This window comes from Lissotriton vulgaris, chromosome 11, assembly GCF_964263255.1.
Source record: "Lissotriton vulgaris chromosome 11, aLisVul1.2, whole genome shotgun sequence".
Lineage (NCBI taxonomy): Eukaryota > Metazoa > Chordata > Amphibia > Caudata > Salamandridae > Lissotriton > Lissotriton vulgaris.
This window is the reverse complement of record NC_141699.1, coordinates 755307264-755328184: the sequence shown is the minus strand read 5'-3', so window position 1 is coordinate 755328184 and position 20921 is coordinate 755307264. Positions and strand designations below refer to the sequence as shown.

General features: G+C 40.0%; 1 protein-coding gene across 6 annotated transcripts in view; it reads right to left on the bottom strand.

The window, feature by feature from the left end:
• Positions 1-396: 396 nt before the first annotated feature.
• PAX3 (paired box 3) overlaps positions 397-20921 on the bottom strand; it is a 118819-nt gene continuing 98294 nt past the window's right edge. For 2 of the 6 annotated variants that reach the window (XM_086944849.1, XM_086944848.1), the window contains exons 8-10: positions 18396-18476; positions 3440-3686; positions 397-2016 (exon numbers count right to left, since the gene is read on the bottom strand). In XM_086944849.1, the coding sequence (XP_086800975.1) occupies positions 1982-2016; positions 3440-3686; positions 18396-18476 (363 nt within the window). In that variant the 3' untranslated portion in view covers positions 397-1981. The remainder of the gene's footprint in view (positions 2017-3439; positions 3687-18395; positions 18477-20921) is intronic. The other 4 variants (XM_086944847.1, XM_086944852.1, XM_086944851.1 and 1 more) reach the window with 3 other exon arrangements.

Sequence of the window (20921 nt, the reverse complement as noted above, 5' to 3'; positions counted from 1 at the left end):
CCACTTGGCATAATTTCAGGAATTTTGTGTAACTAGCCTAAAACGAGATGTCGGGAGTTTTGCGCATTTGTCAGCTTAATTTAGATTTCGCCTTGGCCTACTAATAATGGAAAAAGTGGTTCTGCATGGCTAAGTTATCTTAAAAATTGTACTTTATCTTACTGAGCCTCCCCTAGCAAACTTGCAAGTAAGAGCGTATTAGATTAGTACAGTTTGCATCATCCTCATTGTCTTAATGTTTAAACTCACTGTCAAAAAATTAGAAATATATACCACCGTAAAAAATGTAAAAAAAAAAATGAGGTTCGCTTCTGGCTTCTCATTGGCTTACAAACTGAACAAAATTGCAATATCAAAGTCCATCACGATTTTTCAAGTCTTTACAGATGTTTATTCAATATAAATAGTAAATATTTACTGCAATTTTTACATGAAAAGACATTTTACAACACCAGAGTTGTTGGTAGAGCCTGTAACTCAAAAACAGTATTCAGCATCTTCCCTCACCCATTTAAGACCGACGCACGAGCTAGTCTCCATGCTGAACCTAGGGTCACTACACCACTACTTGCGGGTCCATACTGCTGAAAGGAATGTGTATTCATTACACCCTGCGCATTGGTTTCAGAATACAAAGAAATAAATAATACGGCCTTCCGTTGTTATGTCCCCCCTTACATTTCAGAACACAGAACTTTATTGACATTCCAGAATGTCACAGCACAAACAACTGCAACCCCTGGTCCCCAACCTTGTATCGCTACATAGTACGCAGATGTATAAGTTTACAAAAAAGGTGCACCCCGCAGAAAAAATACATCTGCTCCTGTTCAATGTGTGTTTAAAAAAATGTAAACTAAAGTCCTTTTTAATTCATTTTTTGTCCATCTTGGTCTAAGAGCGTGATCTGGGTCGGCAGCGGACATTATCACCCGCAATGATCAGAAATATGCAAAAATAAAAGTACCTGTAAAAATATAGTTCTGGCTCTATTTACATCGCTGTGGGTGCTTCCAAAGCTCTGTTGAGGTACGCAGTATTGCACATTGCAGTTTTGAAAATCAAATATCTATTTTTTGCTATCCTTGTTTGAGTAAAAAAATATGTCAAGGGCTCACCCCCTGGGGATCACTTTGTAATTGGCAGAGTGTCTTTAATACTTTCTAAACTTCCTAACGTGTACTTTTAATGGCAGCCACATGTAAAAAAGGATGGCTGACACTGCGAAAGGTACACATGTTGTATTGACCACTCTCTTGTACACGCACAGCGTGTAGACCGCATTCCACACCTGCCTGTTAAGATTGATATGTGAACTTCAGCCATCCTTTTTCTTTCCTCAGAAATGTGGGAAAAGGGCATGTAGAGAAAAAAATAGGTCAAAGTTGAAATATGTTCACATGATATATTGTCCATCGCAATGTGACCATGCCACAGTCCGGGTCAGCACTGCAAATCCCAGCAAGTGATTCAAAACTCTAATGTTTTGTAGGGTGTCCATTAATGTCTCATTCATTCAGTTCCCCTCTTTTCCAGTGTGTAGAAATACAAACGGTGAGCTCGGGTTCAAGCCTTCTAATTGGAGTAGTATTATAACGGGCTACGGTCAGGTGTCTGGTTTTGGGGAAGATTTATTTTTGACAATCCGAGTTTTGCCGATTTCTGTTTTTTCCTGCAGCAGTCCTTTCTCTACAAATATGGAATGTGTTGTTGAAACGTGTAACTTTTCCAAGCAGACTGTTTCCAAATCACAGTGCATGAGTCTATTATTGCTCTTGGTCCACTCCTTTTTCAACCAGACATACTATACATTGCAACATTTATACAGAAAGCGAGAGCAGTGGCGTGGCGCCTCATAGTCTTGCATCTTGTCTGGTGACCCGCTTAGACAGGGCGGTACTCTGCGAGGAGATCCATCCAAACCGCACGTACAAGTGGCAGCATACACCGAACCAGATTTAAATGTAAAATGACAGTTCACTTATGCAATATCTGGCTTCAGATAATGAAAGGCACCTGCAGAACGGAAAAAAGAGATGTTTAGGTTACGCTGTGATAATGAAAACTTCACCGCAAGGGTCAATGTCAAGTGCGGGTTGACACTGTCGCATTTAATACTATGGTATCAAAGCAAATGGATCCATACTTCTATTTAAGGGACAGATTTGACAACGCTCTATGTCTCTTGGATCACATCCTATAATGATTCTTGAGCTGACCTCATTATGAACATGTGTTTTTAATACTGGAATGCCAGTGGTTATTTCATTTTAGGAGACCCTAATGTTTTGCCTAATAGCAGTCAGATTCCATGTCTCGTAATTAATACACTCAAGATGTTACTTACATCACTTTACAAAATAATTATGCGAGAGAACTGCTTGCTTGAACAATTGGCTGGCTACTTTACCAGCGGAAAAAAGTTCTGTAGAGGAAGTAACTGAGTGATCAACCGGAAAGCAGTGCAGGCTAGTTGAAATGAGGAACAATCAAACTATCTAATTTAAGAGTGTTGGATCGAGACAGAGAAGAAAACTTAAAAGATGGTGCTATGATGAGAGCAAGAGACAGATAAAGGAACATGAGATACAGAGTGGGAGAGGGCAGGAGACAGAGTACATCAGTGAGGAAGAGCGAAAGAATGAAGAAAAGAAAGAAAGAATGAAACAAAGAAAGAAAAGAAACTAAAAACGAGCAAAGAAGAAAACAGTGTAAACATCAAAACACTTATAAATCATATAAACAACCCAGAGAATGATTCAATATGGCTGCGGTGAGATCTACTGTTTGAGAACAAACCACCATGGATGTGCCATCTTATTTAAACACACTCAAATTAAAAAAGCCAATAATTAAAGTTAGAATTAGAGCTAATTAGCAATATTATAAACTTCTCTATGTGACTGTAACTCTCTTCTCTAGTTATGGCTACATTTTTGGCTTGTCAATATTGCAGATGACCGAAGTAGTATCGCTAAAATAAATTAACATCACAATGAACTTCAGCACCCTTTTTAAAAGTAATTGTATTCAAAACCAAAATATTGTTTTGAAACCTAAGAGAATAAAAAACTAATCAATTCTGACATTCACAAAATAGTTGAAAACCTTTCTATTGCAATCTCTGACTGCCTAAGGCCTGATTCACATCTCGCTAGCACCATGAAGGAGTTCAACTATGCAATGCATCCAATAAAAATGAAAAAATAATAAATACAAATAAATAGGGATATAGCCTTGGCAGTACAACGTTGGTTCCTAAATTTCAGATCTATGACCTGTTTCCAGGATGATCTCTGGCAAAGCAAGTGATTCCTAATTAATTTTATTGTGCTTAAATATATCTAATATGTTGCAATCTTGAAATTCTGGCATGGGTCTAGCCGACATGGGTCTAGGTTGGTCAGCTCTGATAGTCAAAAGTCCTTCTGATACTCACTTTGTCCGTACTGGCCATACTGGTAGCCTGTGACTGGATCCATGCTGTAAGCTGTAGTGCTGTAAGTTGGCGGACAATAGGACTGGGACGACGCAAGGCTATCCAAGCTTTTCATGTGCTCTAGTCTCTGGCTGCAACTGGCTGACACTGCGGTGGCAGGTTCAAGGCCTCCAGTTAAAGGGGAAAGGGCATAATCGCTCTGTGGCTGGTGAGGAACACCACCGTGGTTGGTCAGCAGTCCCATTACCTAGAATACACAAAAACACACTTTTAGTAAGTACAACATAAATACTACAATATAATATAATTCAGCAATCCAATGTTTTTTTCATGTGCAGTTTAAAAACTATTTAAAACTAATCCTAAAAAAGACTGCTATTTTGGGGAATTAAAATATTTTCAAACATCTTTGGTTTCTCTCATATTTGGTTGGTCTCTAATTTTTTCCTGAAACCATCCTGCTCTGCTTAAAGATTGTTTTAAAAAATGCTATTAAGTAACAAGTTCACCTTTTGACAGACCGTTTCCAATGGTAAACACAACCCTCAACTGAGTGCAAACGTTATTACCACATAGCAGAAATTGCTCCTGACAATCGCTTCCTGCCTGTGCAAGGTTCCTGGTCTGGCATGTCAGTATCAGATTCAAAGACAACAGCAATTGAGCTGCAGCTACGCCATGTACAGTAGCAGGAAGTGGACTCTGTTCAAAGTACGACTCATAGACATGAGGTCATTCATTTACAAAGGGATGGAAGTCAAAACCAGAGTAAGCGAAGGAGGGTGTTGCCTACCACACAGCACCCCCACCCTTTTCCCCCACAGACTTGAAGAACCCTCATCGGTTTCTAGCCTGTAACGCTGTCACACAGACATTACGTGAAGTTCCTAATCTTCTCACTGCGCAAAAGCTGCAACGTTTTGTAAACTTCACAAAGCTTTGAACGTGTGGGAAAATTCAAGCAGAAAGTATTTTTCTTTAGAATTTTCCATCCAAAATCTTTTTTGGGGGAGAGAATTCTTCCTCGTTTGCAGACTTTTTGTAAACTTTACAAACTTAATGAAGTTTGTTAAGACAATATCGCTCCCCATCTTCGCAAGAAACCTCAAAACCTGGCTCTTCAACAGACTCCCTCCTTGATGGACTGGAACCTTCGAACCCCCCAAGCGCCTTGAGAGCCTTACGGGTGAGTTGTCCCGCTTAACAAACACCTTGATTGATTGATTGATTGATTGATTGATTGATTGATTGATTGATTGATTGAAGCTTTGAAAAATCGTTACAAACTGGATTGCTAATGGTTATTTTAAATCGTGTAGTCTACATGCAACAAAGGGTTTCTTAAGGGATTATACAGCCACTGTGAGAACATCACAGCCTGATGTATGAACCCGATATGTGGATGTATAGGCAATAAATGGTTATCTATGGTTACTACATAAGCCGCCATGGTTTCTGAACCCAGAATTAACAGAAATTATCTTCTATCTGACATTCTTTTTTTAATTGATAGGAATGGCCTAATTTTCCTGAATTATGGATCTTAATCAATGGGAAGCGTTGATATTCTTTTTTAACAATAATATGAAATGGCATACAAGATAACATATATTCATGGTCCAATAATAGCATGTTTGAGCCTTTGTGGTATTTACAAACCAGCAGCTATGTATTTTATCATCATGTCATGAGGCCTCCTTGATCGCATTTTAGAACCTTAATACACAGTTGCATATTATGTATAATGTCTGTCCTGGTAAAAGAATAATGAAATACATTCTTCCTTCATTATGTGATCACAGATACTAATCTGTTCTACCATCGAGTGCGGACAAAGGAGTAGGGCCAACTGTACGTTCTGCAATTGTGCTCTTTTCAAAGTGAGAAATTAGATGCACTGGTGTTTCCTCTATTGATTACAAAAAGTGAGTGAGTGAGTGAGTGAGCGAGCGAGTGAGTGAGTCACTAAGTCAGTCTCTCAGTTACCTAGTCAGCGGTCAGTGAACACTGAGACTTTTATAGCACAACTGGGTAATTTGATCATATCGGGGTGATTCAAAACTGTCCAGTAGAAGTCTGTTTTATATAGATAGATATGTGTAATAGATGTGTGTGTGAGTGGTTTTAAAAAATAAATAATATTATTCTCACGCAGTATTGTACCAGAATATTGCTCTCGGAGTATGCTGTCGCGTTAATACTGAATCCTAAATATATTTTGCAAACATATCGCCCCACTGGAGTTAATAAAAGAAAATCAATATCAAATGGCCCAAATTAGTCGTACACTATATTTATTCTAAAATTTTTGAAAACAATATACTGAAATACAGCCTTTGTCAGCCACTACTGGATACCAGTCTCCTGAACACACTGGAAATTTGTCTGTGAAAACCTTTAATTTAAAGAATCAGGTTTTTAAAAAATGTCTATTGATTTGTAATATGATTGAGTGTTCTAGCCAGGGCAGTAGCAGGGGATATTTCTAGGTACACCAGATTTTTTATATTGGTATCATGAACATCAGTGAAATTACTTACACATCTGGTTTAGTTTTTGCCATTCTAAGCCTAACAAAGACTTTAGCTTATCTTGTTTTATTTAGAAGTCCTCCAACAAACTCCCCTATTTCCTACTGAGAATCCTCATACAAAATCAAATATGTCTGAACAAGAAAGACATAGTTTGGCAAGTTCGTCAAAAACCTGTGGGCCCTCATGAGTTGGATACTAATGATGCAATAAATATTGCACCTGAAAAAAACTGATACCAAGCTGTATTGATCTGGCGTGAAAACGATTGCCTGTCCCAAGTTTTTTGAGGAATAACATGCAGGTTTTGGTTCTTATAGCATCAAAATCCGCAAGTTTCCTGTATGACAGGGTATTTTTTTCAGAGAAATGTCGGCAGATTTGACATGCTGTAATTGATCAGAAGATTCATTATTCCAATATTTGTGTTAACAGCCACTTATAATGAAGGTATTTTGTTTAATTCCAAATTCAGAAAATAAGACTATCTTTTGGAGCAAACCATGGAGCCACATGTTATGGAAAACATAAAAGCCATAGCCGCATTGATCTATCTCCGGCCTAATTTTCAGTAAGAATTCACACATTCTGCAAAATAATCGGCCCAGAAAAGGAAACTCTTTTAGTAAAACACATTTAAGAAACAGAAGTATTTGCTTTGCTATATGCGGTGCTTTTGTGGTATGGGCCCCAAAGAAAACAAAATTAACAAAAAAGTGACAGTCAAATTTCTGCTGGGTTATTAGCTGTAATGTAATGCATCTGCTGTACAGGTAGAATGTTTTATTTCCTATAAAGGGGATTTTTTGCTTCTGAATTTATTACCAAAATCTGCCATGGGACATTCTAAAATCTCTCTTAAATTTATTTTTTTCCCATGCGTCTGAACATGCAATCATTGTTTTGTTCAGAAGCAAGCAAAATCGAATGATGTTTACTTTGTGCCATATGCCTCATTAAAATAAAACTTCTACCATGTGGATTATCTTAAAATCTAAACAGAAAACAGGGTCTAAGGATGCATGCAGCTTGAAAAACAATGATTTGCCACTAAAATAAAACAAAAATCTTTAGAATTGCAATAGTGTGATTTATCCACAAATGAAGTAAATATCTCTTTTTCAAATAGTGCATAATTCTGGAACTGCTCTATTACTTAGCACTCCCAATATATTTTTTAATACAGATCACTTCGAAAAATTCTCAGTTAGGGAAATACAATAACAATGCCTTATGGTGTCAAAAGTCTGCAAACCCACGCTAGACGAGCCTGACTCCCTCAAAATGCTAGCCAATTCTAATTTAAGATGAAACACTGCAACTGGAAACGGTAAATGCTCTCCGTTAGAAGGCCCTCTTTGGATCCAATTGCCTTAGGAATCAGCCTGCAGTTGATTATCATCTAAATAATTAGATTTTTGCTTATGTCTGTTTGAACGCTGGAAGAGGGAAGGAGCCTGGAGGCATTGAGTTACTCTGAAGGTATGCTCCATGACCTTATCACCCATGCAGGGAGCGATAGGAAGGACATGGATGACTTTCCCCTAATCGGTTATAGAAAGCTATTAAGTATCTAAGGGCAAGCTAAATCTACATTTACGTCTGTTTCAGCCAAGTGCTAGATTTCCCACTGTTGTGAAAGACTAGTAATGCCAAAAATGTGTTCTTCATGATCGAAGGTACTGCGGTTCACCAGCACGGATTAGAGCCAAGAGGTACGCTTTCCGTCCTACCCTGCGGGATGCGTTTGGCAGATGTGGGCACACTCCCCGTGAACCAGGATCCTCCTCAGGCATTCGCAAACCCAGCATTCGGCAAGAGTTAAAAGGGGCATTGCTGGAACAAAGGCGGTCAGTCATTCATGGAGAGGGGAAGTTCAGGTTAAATCCATGTTATGCCCGATGTATGCATTATATAACAAGACGTAGCAAGGGTACTGGCTTCTTGGTGTTGAATGCGGGAGGGAATAGCTGTGAGCGCGAGCACAGTCATTTTCTGAATGAGAAACTTCAAATACTGTGCCCATACTTGAATATTTTGTAAATTGAATAATTTGCGCTATACTAGACTTCTGTTGAATTTGTTAAAAAACATGAATCACCTTTTCGAGTGAAACATTCGAGAATTATAGGTGAAAACTTTACTATTCTTAATCCACAATACAATGTTACTTCCTCTAATGGATGATTTGATAGGGAGGTGAACATTGTCACTGGGGACTGCTTATTTTTCTAGTGAAAATATTAGGATATTTTAGTCACAAATATTAAATTTAACATGATAACAGATTATGGCATAATGAAAAGCCATCGCCCTTTGTTCACTTAATCAGAAAAGGTGTTCCGCGCTCCTTTTCCTCACTTCATTGGCTCCAAAAAACTGAGGTAAGAGGTGTCAGGAAGTGAAGCACTGATGTGAATGATCCGGGTATGCTGTCCTTCTCAGTGAACGAAGGGCTCTGAAGGGTGGTCATATGTTTTCCCACACACTGAATTAAGGATGACTGAGTGTTTTCAATGTTACTACTGTGACTTGACCACAAATGAAGCAAGAACACCAGAATTGAGATGGCTTCATTATGAGCATGTCTTTACTTCATCCTCTTGCAATCCAGTTTATAGGTCTTCTTAAGTGCACTGACCATGCGCAGGAATCCGATTGGCTCATTGTAACGGGGGAGATGCGCTACATAGTTGTGTTGAAAAGTTTTATGTAATGCCCTTAACCATTCACACTGTGATGTCAAGGCAGCATCTTCCATGTGTTGAGTTCTATCAACTGGTTATGCCATTTTGCTGAAAGTCCTTACCATTCTATTTCAACTTTCACTTTTGCTACACAATTTAACCAGGCACTGCACCCTGAATTTAGACCCCAAAAAATACTATTTGTTAAAGAGGATTTGAGACAAACCACTGATGCCAAAACCTGCGGTTTCAGGATTCTAGCAAGTGCAAATGCAGAATCATAAGCTTTAGGTATGTCGCGCACAAGAGGTATAGAAAACAGAACTTCTAAACAAAATCAACCCATTATGGCCTACAGACTGTTGTCATTTTCACTCCATAATATGGAATGAAAACACTATTATCCATTAGATAATCAGCTAAGATATCTTGAAAAGTGAGAGCTGAGTCATAAACATACCAAAATGTAAAACAATTGGGTCCGCTCATTGATTTATATTCCTGTTTTGTACCTTCTACACATCTTTCCTTTGATTTTGGGGTATTTTCGGCCTTTGGACATATATTGTTTGCTGAAAATTAAATGCTGCCTGCTGTGGATTGATTGGGTAATTCTACATGAGTGTATAATGCTTGCTGCACATGTGGTAGGATGTTCTGATGTTATCGATGCAGATCTCGTCTGACGTATACAGTTTGAATTGTGATATTTCTTGTTCTATGCTGCCCATTTGAAAGGTTAAACTGATGTGTGACTGCTGATTATTCCTGCAAAAGTGATAAGATACTCCAGGTTTATGGCTGCAGCTCATTTCTGCAACTGTCGAAGGATTTTCCTGGTTGGATGCAGTACTTCTGGTAGGATTTTCAAAATCTCTGTTAGCTTCTCATTACCGCATACATGGTAAGTTTTCAGAATTTGCAACTACTGCTAATGTGCAGATTGTCTCAAAATTCTGATTGCTCCGATCTATTGTAGATATGTTAGGTTTTCCTGGTTTTGGCTGTTGGAGTGACCTTCACACACAGTAGGTTTGCTGATATTGCTGTACAAAAGCTGGGATTTCCTAGACTGTGGATCCTAAAGGCCGCCTCAGATGTTGTAGTCTTTTACTGATCTAGGTCTGCTGTAATCTGCTTGGTAACTGGTAAATTTTCCTGCATTGCTGCAACAATATGCTGCAAGTGTGAGTGGCTTTCCTGATTCGTAGTGCTTTGCGTCTCTGCATGTTTAGTCGGTGTTTACCGGGCTTGTGCTGCTGCTGTCTTCTGTTTGTATGACACTTTTTTCAATTTTTGTGGCTGCTGCTGCTGTCTGTTGCAGATTTAGGTTTCCTTGATTTGCTGCTGCTGTCTCCTGCTTGTGTGGTAGCATTTCCTCATTTGTGACTTCTATTGTCTGCTGCACCAATAGGTTTTTTTTCTGGTTTGCTGCTGCTATCTTTGGCAAGTATGTTGTGCTTTACTTATTTGTTATAGTTGGTGGTTGCTACAAATGATATTTTTCTTGTTCTATGTTTAATGCTGTGAGCTCCCATGTGGTAGGATTTCCTGGTTTGTGGCTGCCTCTGTCTGCAGCATGTGTAGTAAGTTTGTGTTGGTTCATTGTTCACGCTGTCTTCTGCACAAATGGTAGGTTTTCTTGATATGTGGTATTTGCTTATTGCTCGACATGCTGTAAGTAGGCTTTTCCTGGTTAGCACATACTCCCTGCTGCACATATAGCACAGTTTTCCATTCTGCTGTTTACTGCACATGCATTTGGTTTTCCCTGATCTGTGGCAGCAAAGTGCTTGTGTGCTCATGTCTGCCCAACCAGAAACACTGGGTTGGACAATTTAGTGACAGCATCAAACATCTGACTAAAAAACATGCTTAAAAAAAACTGGAATGGACCATTCAGATTTCAGAGGATTTACAGTGTGCGCAATGGTCACAGCAAACACGAAGGATCTCACATCTGGCAGCTCATCAGATGTCACACAAGGCTCATCTTTTATCATCTAAATAAAGGCGATGAAACTGAGACCCGGCTTATCCCCCAGAACTGAAACCCTAGGCGGGTAATACCCCTGGAATTTCAGCTCGCGAGACCCACCATGGGCATAATAAAACCCTCATGTGTTTTAATTCATTTACGCATGCTTGCCTGCCCTGTGCCTTCTAACCGTGTCTGCAATTTATATGATTTATGACGAAGGGGTATGTGCAATATTCGGGGTGCTGGTGGGGGAGGGGCATTGATACTCTGTTTTCTTCTCCGAGGAAAGATTTAAAGGGCTGGAGGCTGTCGGGAAACGGCTGGCAGTTAAGGTATTAAGTTTAACTGACAGAATCATGGGTAAACTTCGGCAAAGTTAATAACATGCTCTTATCTGACCCCGACACATTCGAAGCATGTAATTTACAGAAGCTCTGTCCGGGGAAGCTTGACAAACGCTCCTAAAGATGTCAGGGCAATGCTCCTGTGTAATCCAAAGCAGCTGAGGGCCCCAGCAGCCCCCATTCATCAATAAGACAGAGCATTTTAGAAGCCTTGGCTGACAAATTATTGTACAAACTGTTTCTGCTTCAAACAAACTGTGCAACGGCCCACGCCAGGCAAAGCTTCCCAGGGTGAGGAATCCTAGCTTGTGGTCAAGGTAAACTTTTTCTTGCTGATCTGCAATTACATGTAGGAAATTTCCCATATCTGTCTATTGATTTATTTATGTATTAACAGTTCTTTTTTTTTAGAAATGCCCTATTTTTTTTTATTCTTCTGTAATTTATGTATTCATGTAGGTGCTTTTACATCCAGTTTTTATATCACACCAACATTAATTTTTTTTAATTTTAGAACATCATTCACACAGTGGAAAGAAGTCTTTTTTGTTTAATGGCTGTGTACTGAAAATTGTAGCAGGCCACTAGTATTTTATTAGGGGTGTCAATGAGTGACTCGTCTGAGGCAATATTTTTTAGTAAAGTTTGTGCTTTTAATTTTGCGCTCCTCGTTTTCAGTTAGTCTGAGCAGGCCTGCAAGAGATGGTTAAAATTCATGGTGGAGGGTCCAAGATTTCTATGCACCCTATAAAAATATACCGGTGATCAGTTTGCACGTATTTGATCCTGTTGGGAGTTAGTTGAAGTTCCACCAGTTATCCAAAATGAGTAATGGTGACCTTCACGGCTGACTACGGTCAAAGGAAGAGTTTCGGCTTCTTGGTTGGCTAATGAGAAGAAACGTTTTAGAGTAAGGCCAGCCCCTGTCACGGTGAGTTGGCAACCTTCAGATTCCACAAGCCAATCCAAGCAGCACAGCCCTCCATGTCATTGTGTCAAAGAAGGATGGTGCAATGTGGGATTTCCATAGGGACGGGCAAGTTGGTTCAGACCCTGCACATCCAAAGAACACAATGTGCCTCAACTCGGTTTACAGAAAACAACCTGATCCTATGAGTCATAAGCTTAGCTCAATTTTTCCAATAACTTTAAATGTTTTTTTTACTCTCTCAAGTGTCTGGAACTTTGTGAGGTCTTATGAAACCTCTGCTATTGATCATCTAACAAGAATTTGACTTACTAGGATTTATATAAAATCGTTGTAAATCTGAATTATAATTTGAAAAAACTTTTTGGGATTGGCGAGATGGTCCACTGTCCTTTCAAGTAGTTTTTAGCTTCATTTTTCATATACAGTCACAGTGTTGGTGGGGGCACTCTACTACACTAGTCTGTGCTATCCAAGGTCTTAGTCTTACTCGCTCTGCGTCAGAAATGATACCCATTCCAACCATCTAAAACGTATTCAAACTTTGAGGAATAAGTACTCTATTGATGGGTGAGATCTGGAACTCAACACCCAGCACCTTCTAATCTTAGTATTGAAGTAACAACAACAAACAGCACTCACATAGGATGCAATGCCTCAATGGTTCTATTTGTGCTGATCTAATATACATTCATCTTTCTTTTGAAAAAAGATGTACGAATGGTGCAGCAGGATGTTAACTTCGTAAGCTCACTCAAAGCACACTAGAAGAGTCAAGAGTGCAAGTGGAGACAATTATTAGCATCCTTCAGAGCATGGTCTCCAACAGATGGACAACAACGTTTTATGTCTTTTCACAATTGTGGAAATTCCATGAGAAGCAATGGATCTGAATTAGTTCCTTCAAATAGGAGCTTGAGGTCTGTGTCGGAATGCAGCCTCGGTCTTCCTCTGAACATCTTCCAAGGCACTGACGGGGCCAGTGTTGTTTTTGTCTCTAGATATATTTATTGGGAAATTGCAGTGAATCATTCTTACAGTTAGAGCGGATTTACTAGGGGTAATTAAGGCGTTTTCTAGTTATAACCGAGTTGCAATTTACAAAACGACTGCCTGTCAACCAGGTCTGTCGGGCTGCAATGTCGAATGCTGTGCCAGGAAGTGTGCTTTCATAACAACAGGAGAAGCCCGGCTGGCACAGACGCGACCAGGGGGTGGTTATGGCAGATGGAGCCACACCACACAGCACCCCAGAAACTTCAGTGACTCTCATTATTGTCTCTCTCATGCCTGTCTTCCAGCACAAATCCAATTAATGTGTAGCCATCTCTAAGCAGGAATGTGGGAGCAATTATTTTTGCTTCAGCATGTGTTATCCAAGTCTAGACAGCCGAGATACACAAGGGAGGACTGAACATCAAGAGGAGGATTGGTTGACTCGTGATCAGTAGTACAAAAACACGGTGGAAACTTTGAAGCTACAAATAAGGGAAAAGGTCTCAAATTACATACATTTCGTCTATGACAAATTTGAGTGTGGTCACTCTTTGTTGGCCCTCATTGGACTACATGCACATGACAATGGGATCGTATGGATCTTGGTGCCCATTGGCGTAAACGAATGTCGCTCTAGAGGACTTTTCTGGTGGAGGAAACAGACTGTGCAACTGCCACACCCAAGACAAGTTGCTGTTGAGAATAATTTTGTGGAATACATTCCAATGTGATGACGTGCATTCAATGCTTGGCAATCCTTCCCACCCCTCCTTTACAACAGTCTATTTTGATGGGGTTTGAAAGCTACAATTTATTAAAAGAGGGCAAACTTTGAGAGCATGACTTTAAGTGCAGGCAGAGTATATGTAGAACTCTGCTACACTTTTTTTATTAACTGCAATAGGATCATTGTTATTATAATTGCCAATTAAATATAATTACATGATTAACATTTCAATATAAAATCACAAAAAGTCCTTGGACAAAAAAAAGTTGTGTTAAAGTCCTTTAAATTTTGATAAATATGTTATATTTTTCGCGTCAACACCTATGATAAGTTACAAAACACAACGGAAAAAATCTCCCAACCCTCCAGACATAGGTATACCTATAGGGTCAAAAGTGCAAGGTATTTGCAACAAACAATCAAGATAACTTTTTTGTATTTGCTTTTTACATGTATTTTAAATCATTAAATTGACATGAATCACTTTCAGCCCGAGAATCAAAGATGTGGTTTGACACCTTCGGCGGAAACATGTTGTGACAGCGCTCTCGTTCTGCGCTACATCAGAAGAATTTGAGATAATTGTTACCACTGCGGTTTAGCAATGGTATGCCAAGTGAGAGCTTGGATTTAGTTTTGTGTACAAGTATTAACACCTACTATGGCTCCTTATAGGCTTAAGTGTTAACAAATGACTAGTGGCAGTCAGATGAGATCAACACGTGATATGTCCCGGTCTGTGCCGTCTGGTCTGGTTCAGGCGTGACTGGCGGAGCCACTCCCAGTCTGTGCTGACTGTAGACAAAGGTCATCTCCAGGTGGTTGAAGGAACAAAATTACCAGTAAACATCAGAACAGTAGATGTTTGAAGTAATGAGTCTGTCAGAGGTCAGGTAGATATGCTATTGCTTTGCAACTGTATTCATATAGCCTCAAATCTACTAACAAGTGGTCATAGCAAATTTGTGGAAGAGTAACACGCTACTCCGTTGGAATGCTATAGGTGGAACAGCATGTGGCAGTCAGGTTGGCATACCTTGGTTGTGTATGATATTGGATATGAGGACCTGTGTTGTGCTCTTATCGTGTTTTTATTGTTGCGTTCATGTGGGAACTTGAAGCAATAAGAATCAAGGGATATGACCCGTAAGGGTTCAATTCTGGTATAAGGATAGATATGAGATACGATTGTGCATTGTTGCCTGTGGAAAAGCGTGAGCAGAGCTGCAGTCATGAATGAGGATACCGACCATCATTCGCGACGTGTGTGACATTCAGTTTATCCGCACTGAATACAACACCTAATAAGATATGCAGAGCACAAGGGTGCTGCTACCTTGGGAGAAGGAGTTTGGTTTTTAAAGCCGTTTTTAGATCGAGGCTGGGCAGCGCATGCTCTGGGAGGCATGTATTGGAGTATGGAATTGAAGCCCGCCCATTGTCCGCCCATATTTGTCATTGGCTTGTGTCATTGCCCTTTGTAAATCCTGGCTACTGATTTGTTAATAGACTTGTTAGTCCCTCCTTAGTATAGCCTTGTCTTCATTTGTAACCACCTACGAGGACAGGCCATTTTACTTTGATTTTTACAGGGTACATCTCTTTTTCGTCTGTATGCACTATTTTCTTTAATGCGTTTCTTCTATTGCAGGCACTATATGCTTTCCTGCAACATTCAGCGCATCATAGGCGCTTTCACAGGGCACTTTTACACCAAAAAAAAAGCATTTGTTTGTCAACTTGACAAACAAATGCTGTTTAGAGTAAAAGCACTCCATACCGTACTTTCACTTTATTAGCGGCTGCAGATCTTTCTTTAGACACGGCTCTTCTAAAGAAAGGGGAGTGGCAACTATTAATGTGAAAGCACAGCCATGGGGCGCTTGTAAACAACAAGCATTTGCAATGCAATAGGTCTTCCATTTTAGAAACTTTGACCTATTGTATTGTAAATGACAATGCCTTTTATTAATATGTTGTTTTTTAAACATAAATAAAATGCATTGTCATTTCCAATGCCAATGGCTGAAAATCTTGCAACTGTGAGACCTATTGCATTGCAAATGCCTGTTATAACATTGCAGATGTGCAACTTTATTTGCCACTAAGTTTTGGAAGGTTCCAGGCTTTCGCCTTTGGCAACGTTTTCAAAACTGCTCTGTTAAAAATAAGAACACAGAACATTTTACACAGATTGTAATTTGAGTACCATCACCTGGCCGTTTCAAAACGTCAAAACATGCACCAACGGCAGCAAATTTTTCTTGAGAAAAGTGGCAACCCTATAGGAACATGGGGACGTGACGCTCTCACAGGACAGATTGCATCGCCATCTCTCTTAGCCTGTAGCTTTGCACTTTCTGAATACACCCGCTCTCTCTCGCGCACACACAGGTCATCCCCATAAAAAAGCAAGGGTAGGAACACGCTCAGCCCTTAATCTCTTCCCCACTGCTCTGCAGGGCTGCCCCTGGTCCGGCTTCACACAGAGCCTCCCCCCTACAAGGTGCTGATGAATAAACCAGCCCTGACAGCCGAGCCGTCAATCACGCTGATGAGTTCTGCAGACCCGGGCGCGCGCTTCTGCGAGCACTAAGTACAAAGCAAACAAGCACTTATCTGATGCTTCCCACTTCCAAGACGGCTTAACTTTTGGCTCATGCTGCTGTGGAAGGTGTTTGTTTGCAATGATTGATGTTGCCGGCAACACACCGTGTGCTCTGACATTTGCTGGGGGAATCTTCGAGTTGTCGAAGTACAAAGGACTGTGGGACAGATTTATGGGCGTCCACTTAGCAATGGGCATAGCCTCGTATGCCAACTTTTCACCCGTGACATCACAAATATGTCGCATGGGCGGGTACCTGGACATCTTAGGTAGAGAGTTACCAACACACAATTATCACTCGCTTGGACCTGGCGCTACTTGTACCTTATGCTTGTACTAAGCTACTCTTATGCATAGAATGAAACTTCATCATACCCCGAGCACTGGGCTTCATATATTCATTTTTATTGAGGATTGGCTAGATAGATGCATGGATGTATGAGGAAAACAATGGACGTAAGGGTGTACAAGTGTAAGGGAGGCAGGATGCATGAAAGGGTGGATCGATGGAAGATGGGAGAAAGGATGGATGGATGAGTGAGTGAGTGAGTGAGTGAGTGAAAGGCTGGATGGATGGAGTGAAAGGTTGGATGGATGGATATTTGAAAGGATGAATGGATGAGTGAGGGAATAGTTATAAAGATGATGAGTGAATGGGAGGGTAACTGGATGGCTGGATTGATGAGTGGAAGTATTAATGGATGGATGGGTTGAAGGGTGGATGGGCGAGAAAAAGGGTGGATGAATGAAAGGGAGGATGGGTGATGGAGTGGAAGGGTGGATGGGTGGCTAGAGTGAAATGGTGGCTGGATGAGTGAAATGGTGGATGGATGAGCAAAAGGATGGATGCATCATTGAAAGGGTGAATGAATGGATGATGAAAGGGTGATGAATAGGTGAAAGGATGGATGGCTGTGACTGGGCAGATAGATAGGTTTGATGGATGGATAGGTTTTGATATGCATGGGTGGACAGATGGATAGACGAAATTGATGAAACATTGAAGGGATGACAGAAAGCAAAGGTGAAATGGTGAATATCAGCAGGTGAAGGAAGGAAGAAAAGGTGAATGGGTAGATCCTTCGATCGAAGAGATAAGCAAGCTCTTCTGGTGAGGGTCGTGATGACTTGCTTCACCTGCTTGGTTCCATAAGAGCTTTGGTAAAAAAGTGGGGGTTATTTTACTTTTCTGGCTCCCTTGAAATCTTTAGAAGCACTGTTCATGATGGCGCAAATCTGCTATCTTCCATTTAAGATTGGGACACTGATTTCTATATTACCTAATGCCTGCTACTGATCATAACTGGATATTTCTAAATGTTCCACACATGGAAAAACTATTTGACGGCTTTGCTTACATTATGTTTTACATATGTCATCAAACAGGACAAGTACATTGCTCTCATTGGCTACGCGAGACACCTTCTTTGGCAGGTTGCCCCTTAGGATCCTGCTCCCTGATACGAAAAAAAAATATATTGGTACTTAGGCCCTTGCTGACTCTCCCCATTTATTTTTAAGTTTAAAGAGATTCATTAAAATCATAAAGGGAAAACATTAATCGAAATACATGTGAGTACTCTCCCCATTTAAGCCACACAGGTTAACCCCTTAGAAGACTGATGTTTGAGGGGTTCTTTGTATTTTTGGTTGTATCAGCTTGGGTTCTCACTGTAAAAAACAAAATACCTTAATGCCCTACTCAGAAGTGGGATATGTATCAAATAGCTATGAACAACGCTGTGAGGCTAAAATGTAGCGGCTCGACGGTTGGTGTTATTACAAAATGAATGACAGGCAATTAAGGTCTCTTGCTATCCTAGTGAGGCTCAGATTGTTAAGCCACATAATACTACAATCCAGTCAAATTTTCATAAAGACCAACAAATATACAATTGATCTCCACTCAAGTTTCGCATAATCAAAATCTTCCTCCTACAAATTCATTATACAGATCCTAAAACACAGACTGGAATCTACTAAGTGATTAGCGAACACTGCCTATACACATACACACATACACAGTCTCATGGATTTGTTGTACGCACAATGCGAAGGGCAGCTTATGCAAAATTGTAGGCCCTACAAACCTCATCTCAATTGAAATTCTACTGTGCTCTCATGTGCAGTTTAGCCAGACCAAAAAGCACTCACCTTTTGCGTGCAATATGTGGTATCGCCCAAACTGTCCCCGAGAGCAGATTGGAATTTCAAAAGAGACAGGCAGTGGAGGCCCTATCAATATACAAAACAGAAAGTTCTGGTTACAACACTTCATACTCGCACGTATGTCATTTCGAATATATTTCATGCAAAATGGTTTGCTTCAAATTTCTCTAAAAATACAGGAGCGTTTATGATGTATTATGTATACAAATATGTTGTGACTTCTAACAATAAACACCGGGGTCATGTTATTATTTCTGTCTGACACTGGTTTCTCGGAATTCAAGTAAAAAAAAAAAGACCTGGCAGCATTGCCATGATCACTTCCTGCGTAAGCAGGCACTTCAAAACTGTACAAATGTTTACCCCTCCCAGCCTCTGTTTCCTGCTATCCTGCATTCGTTCATTTCTCATTCGCCCTCAATTAATATCCCCAGTGATACTGCAATCTGTTTACAGGGCTTTCTTACAGCCAGACATGCCCAACAAAATCGCTCTTGACATGCAGGCGAATGAACAAAAGATCAAATTTCTCTTGTTCCTATAACCGGCCCTCGGTGGAGGAATGACTGTCTGCTTGCTGTACAATAAAGACAATAAAATGCCAGAAAATGCTCTAAAAACATTGGTGTCAAGTTATTGGTAGCTTTTGCTGGTGTTCAGTTTTGGGTGAGGTAAATAAAATTGGGCTCAGCAATTGAAAATCTGCCCACGTGTACATGATGCAGATATTCCGGATCATAGGCGTTTTTAAAAACAAGCAAAATGCAATTATCTCGATTAAAGAACTACAAGACGGAATGGCGACATTCAGAATGTACACCAGAAGAGTTCTACTCCTGGTAATAGTACTCTGAGTTCTTAGCAGAGTCGAGCAAAAACTCAGGATTAGGATTAAAAAATACTTGGTAGGATGGAATCAGGGCAAAGTGTCGAAGTGGTGAAGATGGTGAACCAGTAGGGTGTGGGGTGGTTGGCATGGACTGACAAGATGAGAATTTGGTCTTTACCCCCTGCATTTCCCTAGATTTCAATGTTTATTAAAGCAAATATTACCTGCAGTGATAATAATTTGCATACTGAAAGAATAGTTGAAGGCAGCTTGGGAAACTGATCAAACTTGAGCGAATGACTTGTAGGGTGGCACTCTAGACCATCAGACCATGAGGCCTGGAAACACGACGGATTTCCAGTATAATATGCATAATATAATTATAATTTTAATTTCTTGGTTGATTTTGTAAGTAATAACTACTTTCTTACGTTTAAACATTTTTCCAACAGTATAGTTCGTTACAGCGGTGTTACAGCTTATGAAGGTTAACTTAAGTAAACAACGAACAAACTTAATGGTATAGGTTACATCCAATCAATCAATGGGACTCGCAAGATTGTGGTTTCCCTGAAAAACCTATAAGGCTCCGACCTTCAAAGACCATTGTTGAGCTCTTCAGTGTCAACCATATCTCACCTTAACAGGCCAACCTTCCTGATCTATTATGTATTCTTTCAGTCTATGAGCAATCACAACACTCACTGCTTGGGACTGGCCAACTGCTTCGGCTAATAAAATATTCACACAGTGGTTGACAACTCCTCGTGTTTTGACGCCAGCCTTGCTTTGTCCCAATATTGTCCCCCAGGTACTATTCTGTCAACTATGCGCCTTCTGCGATCTAATGCGATAAAGCACTCTCAAGCAATCATGCCACAAAGGAAACAAAACTAAATGGAATCTCCATTTTATCTTCAGTGGATGTGTGGGCTTTAAAAGGGTGGCTCCAAAGGACTAGAGATCTCTTATTCTGAAAGCGGTGAAGGGATCTAGTGTCCATTGTGCCTGTGGTCAATGCGTGTCTTGGTTCTTCTGCTTGCTTTCTTCATTTTTTTTATACATTTACTACTGTATTAATGAGTCTGCATTTAAAGAAGTTTCATTTATAAGGATGCATTTATAAAAATAATGCTTCCATTTTAAACATGTTGTTATAATGGTAATGATGCATACTCATTACTCATTGTCTTTCTTATTGCAGAACATGGTTGGGCTTTTCAATATCCAAACCCACGACAAGAAGACAATTTTATGGGATTTGGTAGGTCTGCGCCTTCCGTTTTAGAATGCCCTGGAAGCACAGTGCTGAACTTACTCATTCATTGTGTGGAATGCTATGCAGATTGATATGGCATTGATCACTCAATGTGCACTAAATACCTATTTTCCTAGAGATGGTAAAAAGAAAGTTAAATAATACTCCATTCATTGCTTGTGTTTTTACTATGTCTAGGAACTCATGTCTGGTTAGCTAAGCGATATCTTATAGCACTGTAATTTCTGTATCAAGTGTGCAAAGGATACACCGTTTGGAACGAAGTAGATAGCAGTCGCTAAATTTAGTGAAATGAAGATTGCTGCTTTTCGGGGAGTTTGTTACTCAACATGGAATAACCCAAGCCTGTAGGTACCAGGCCAACTATTTCACATTTTTGAGTTCTCTTTCCTCTATAAATTCA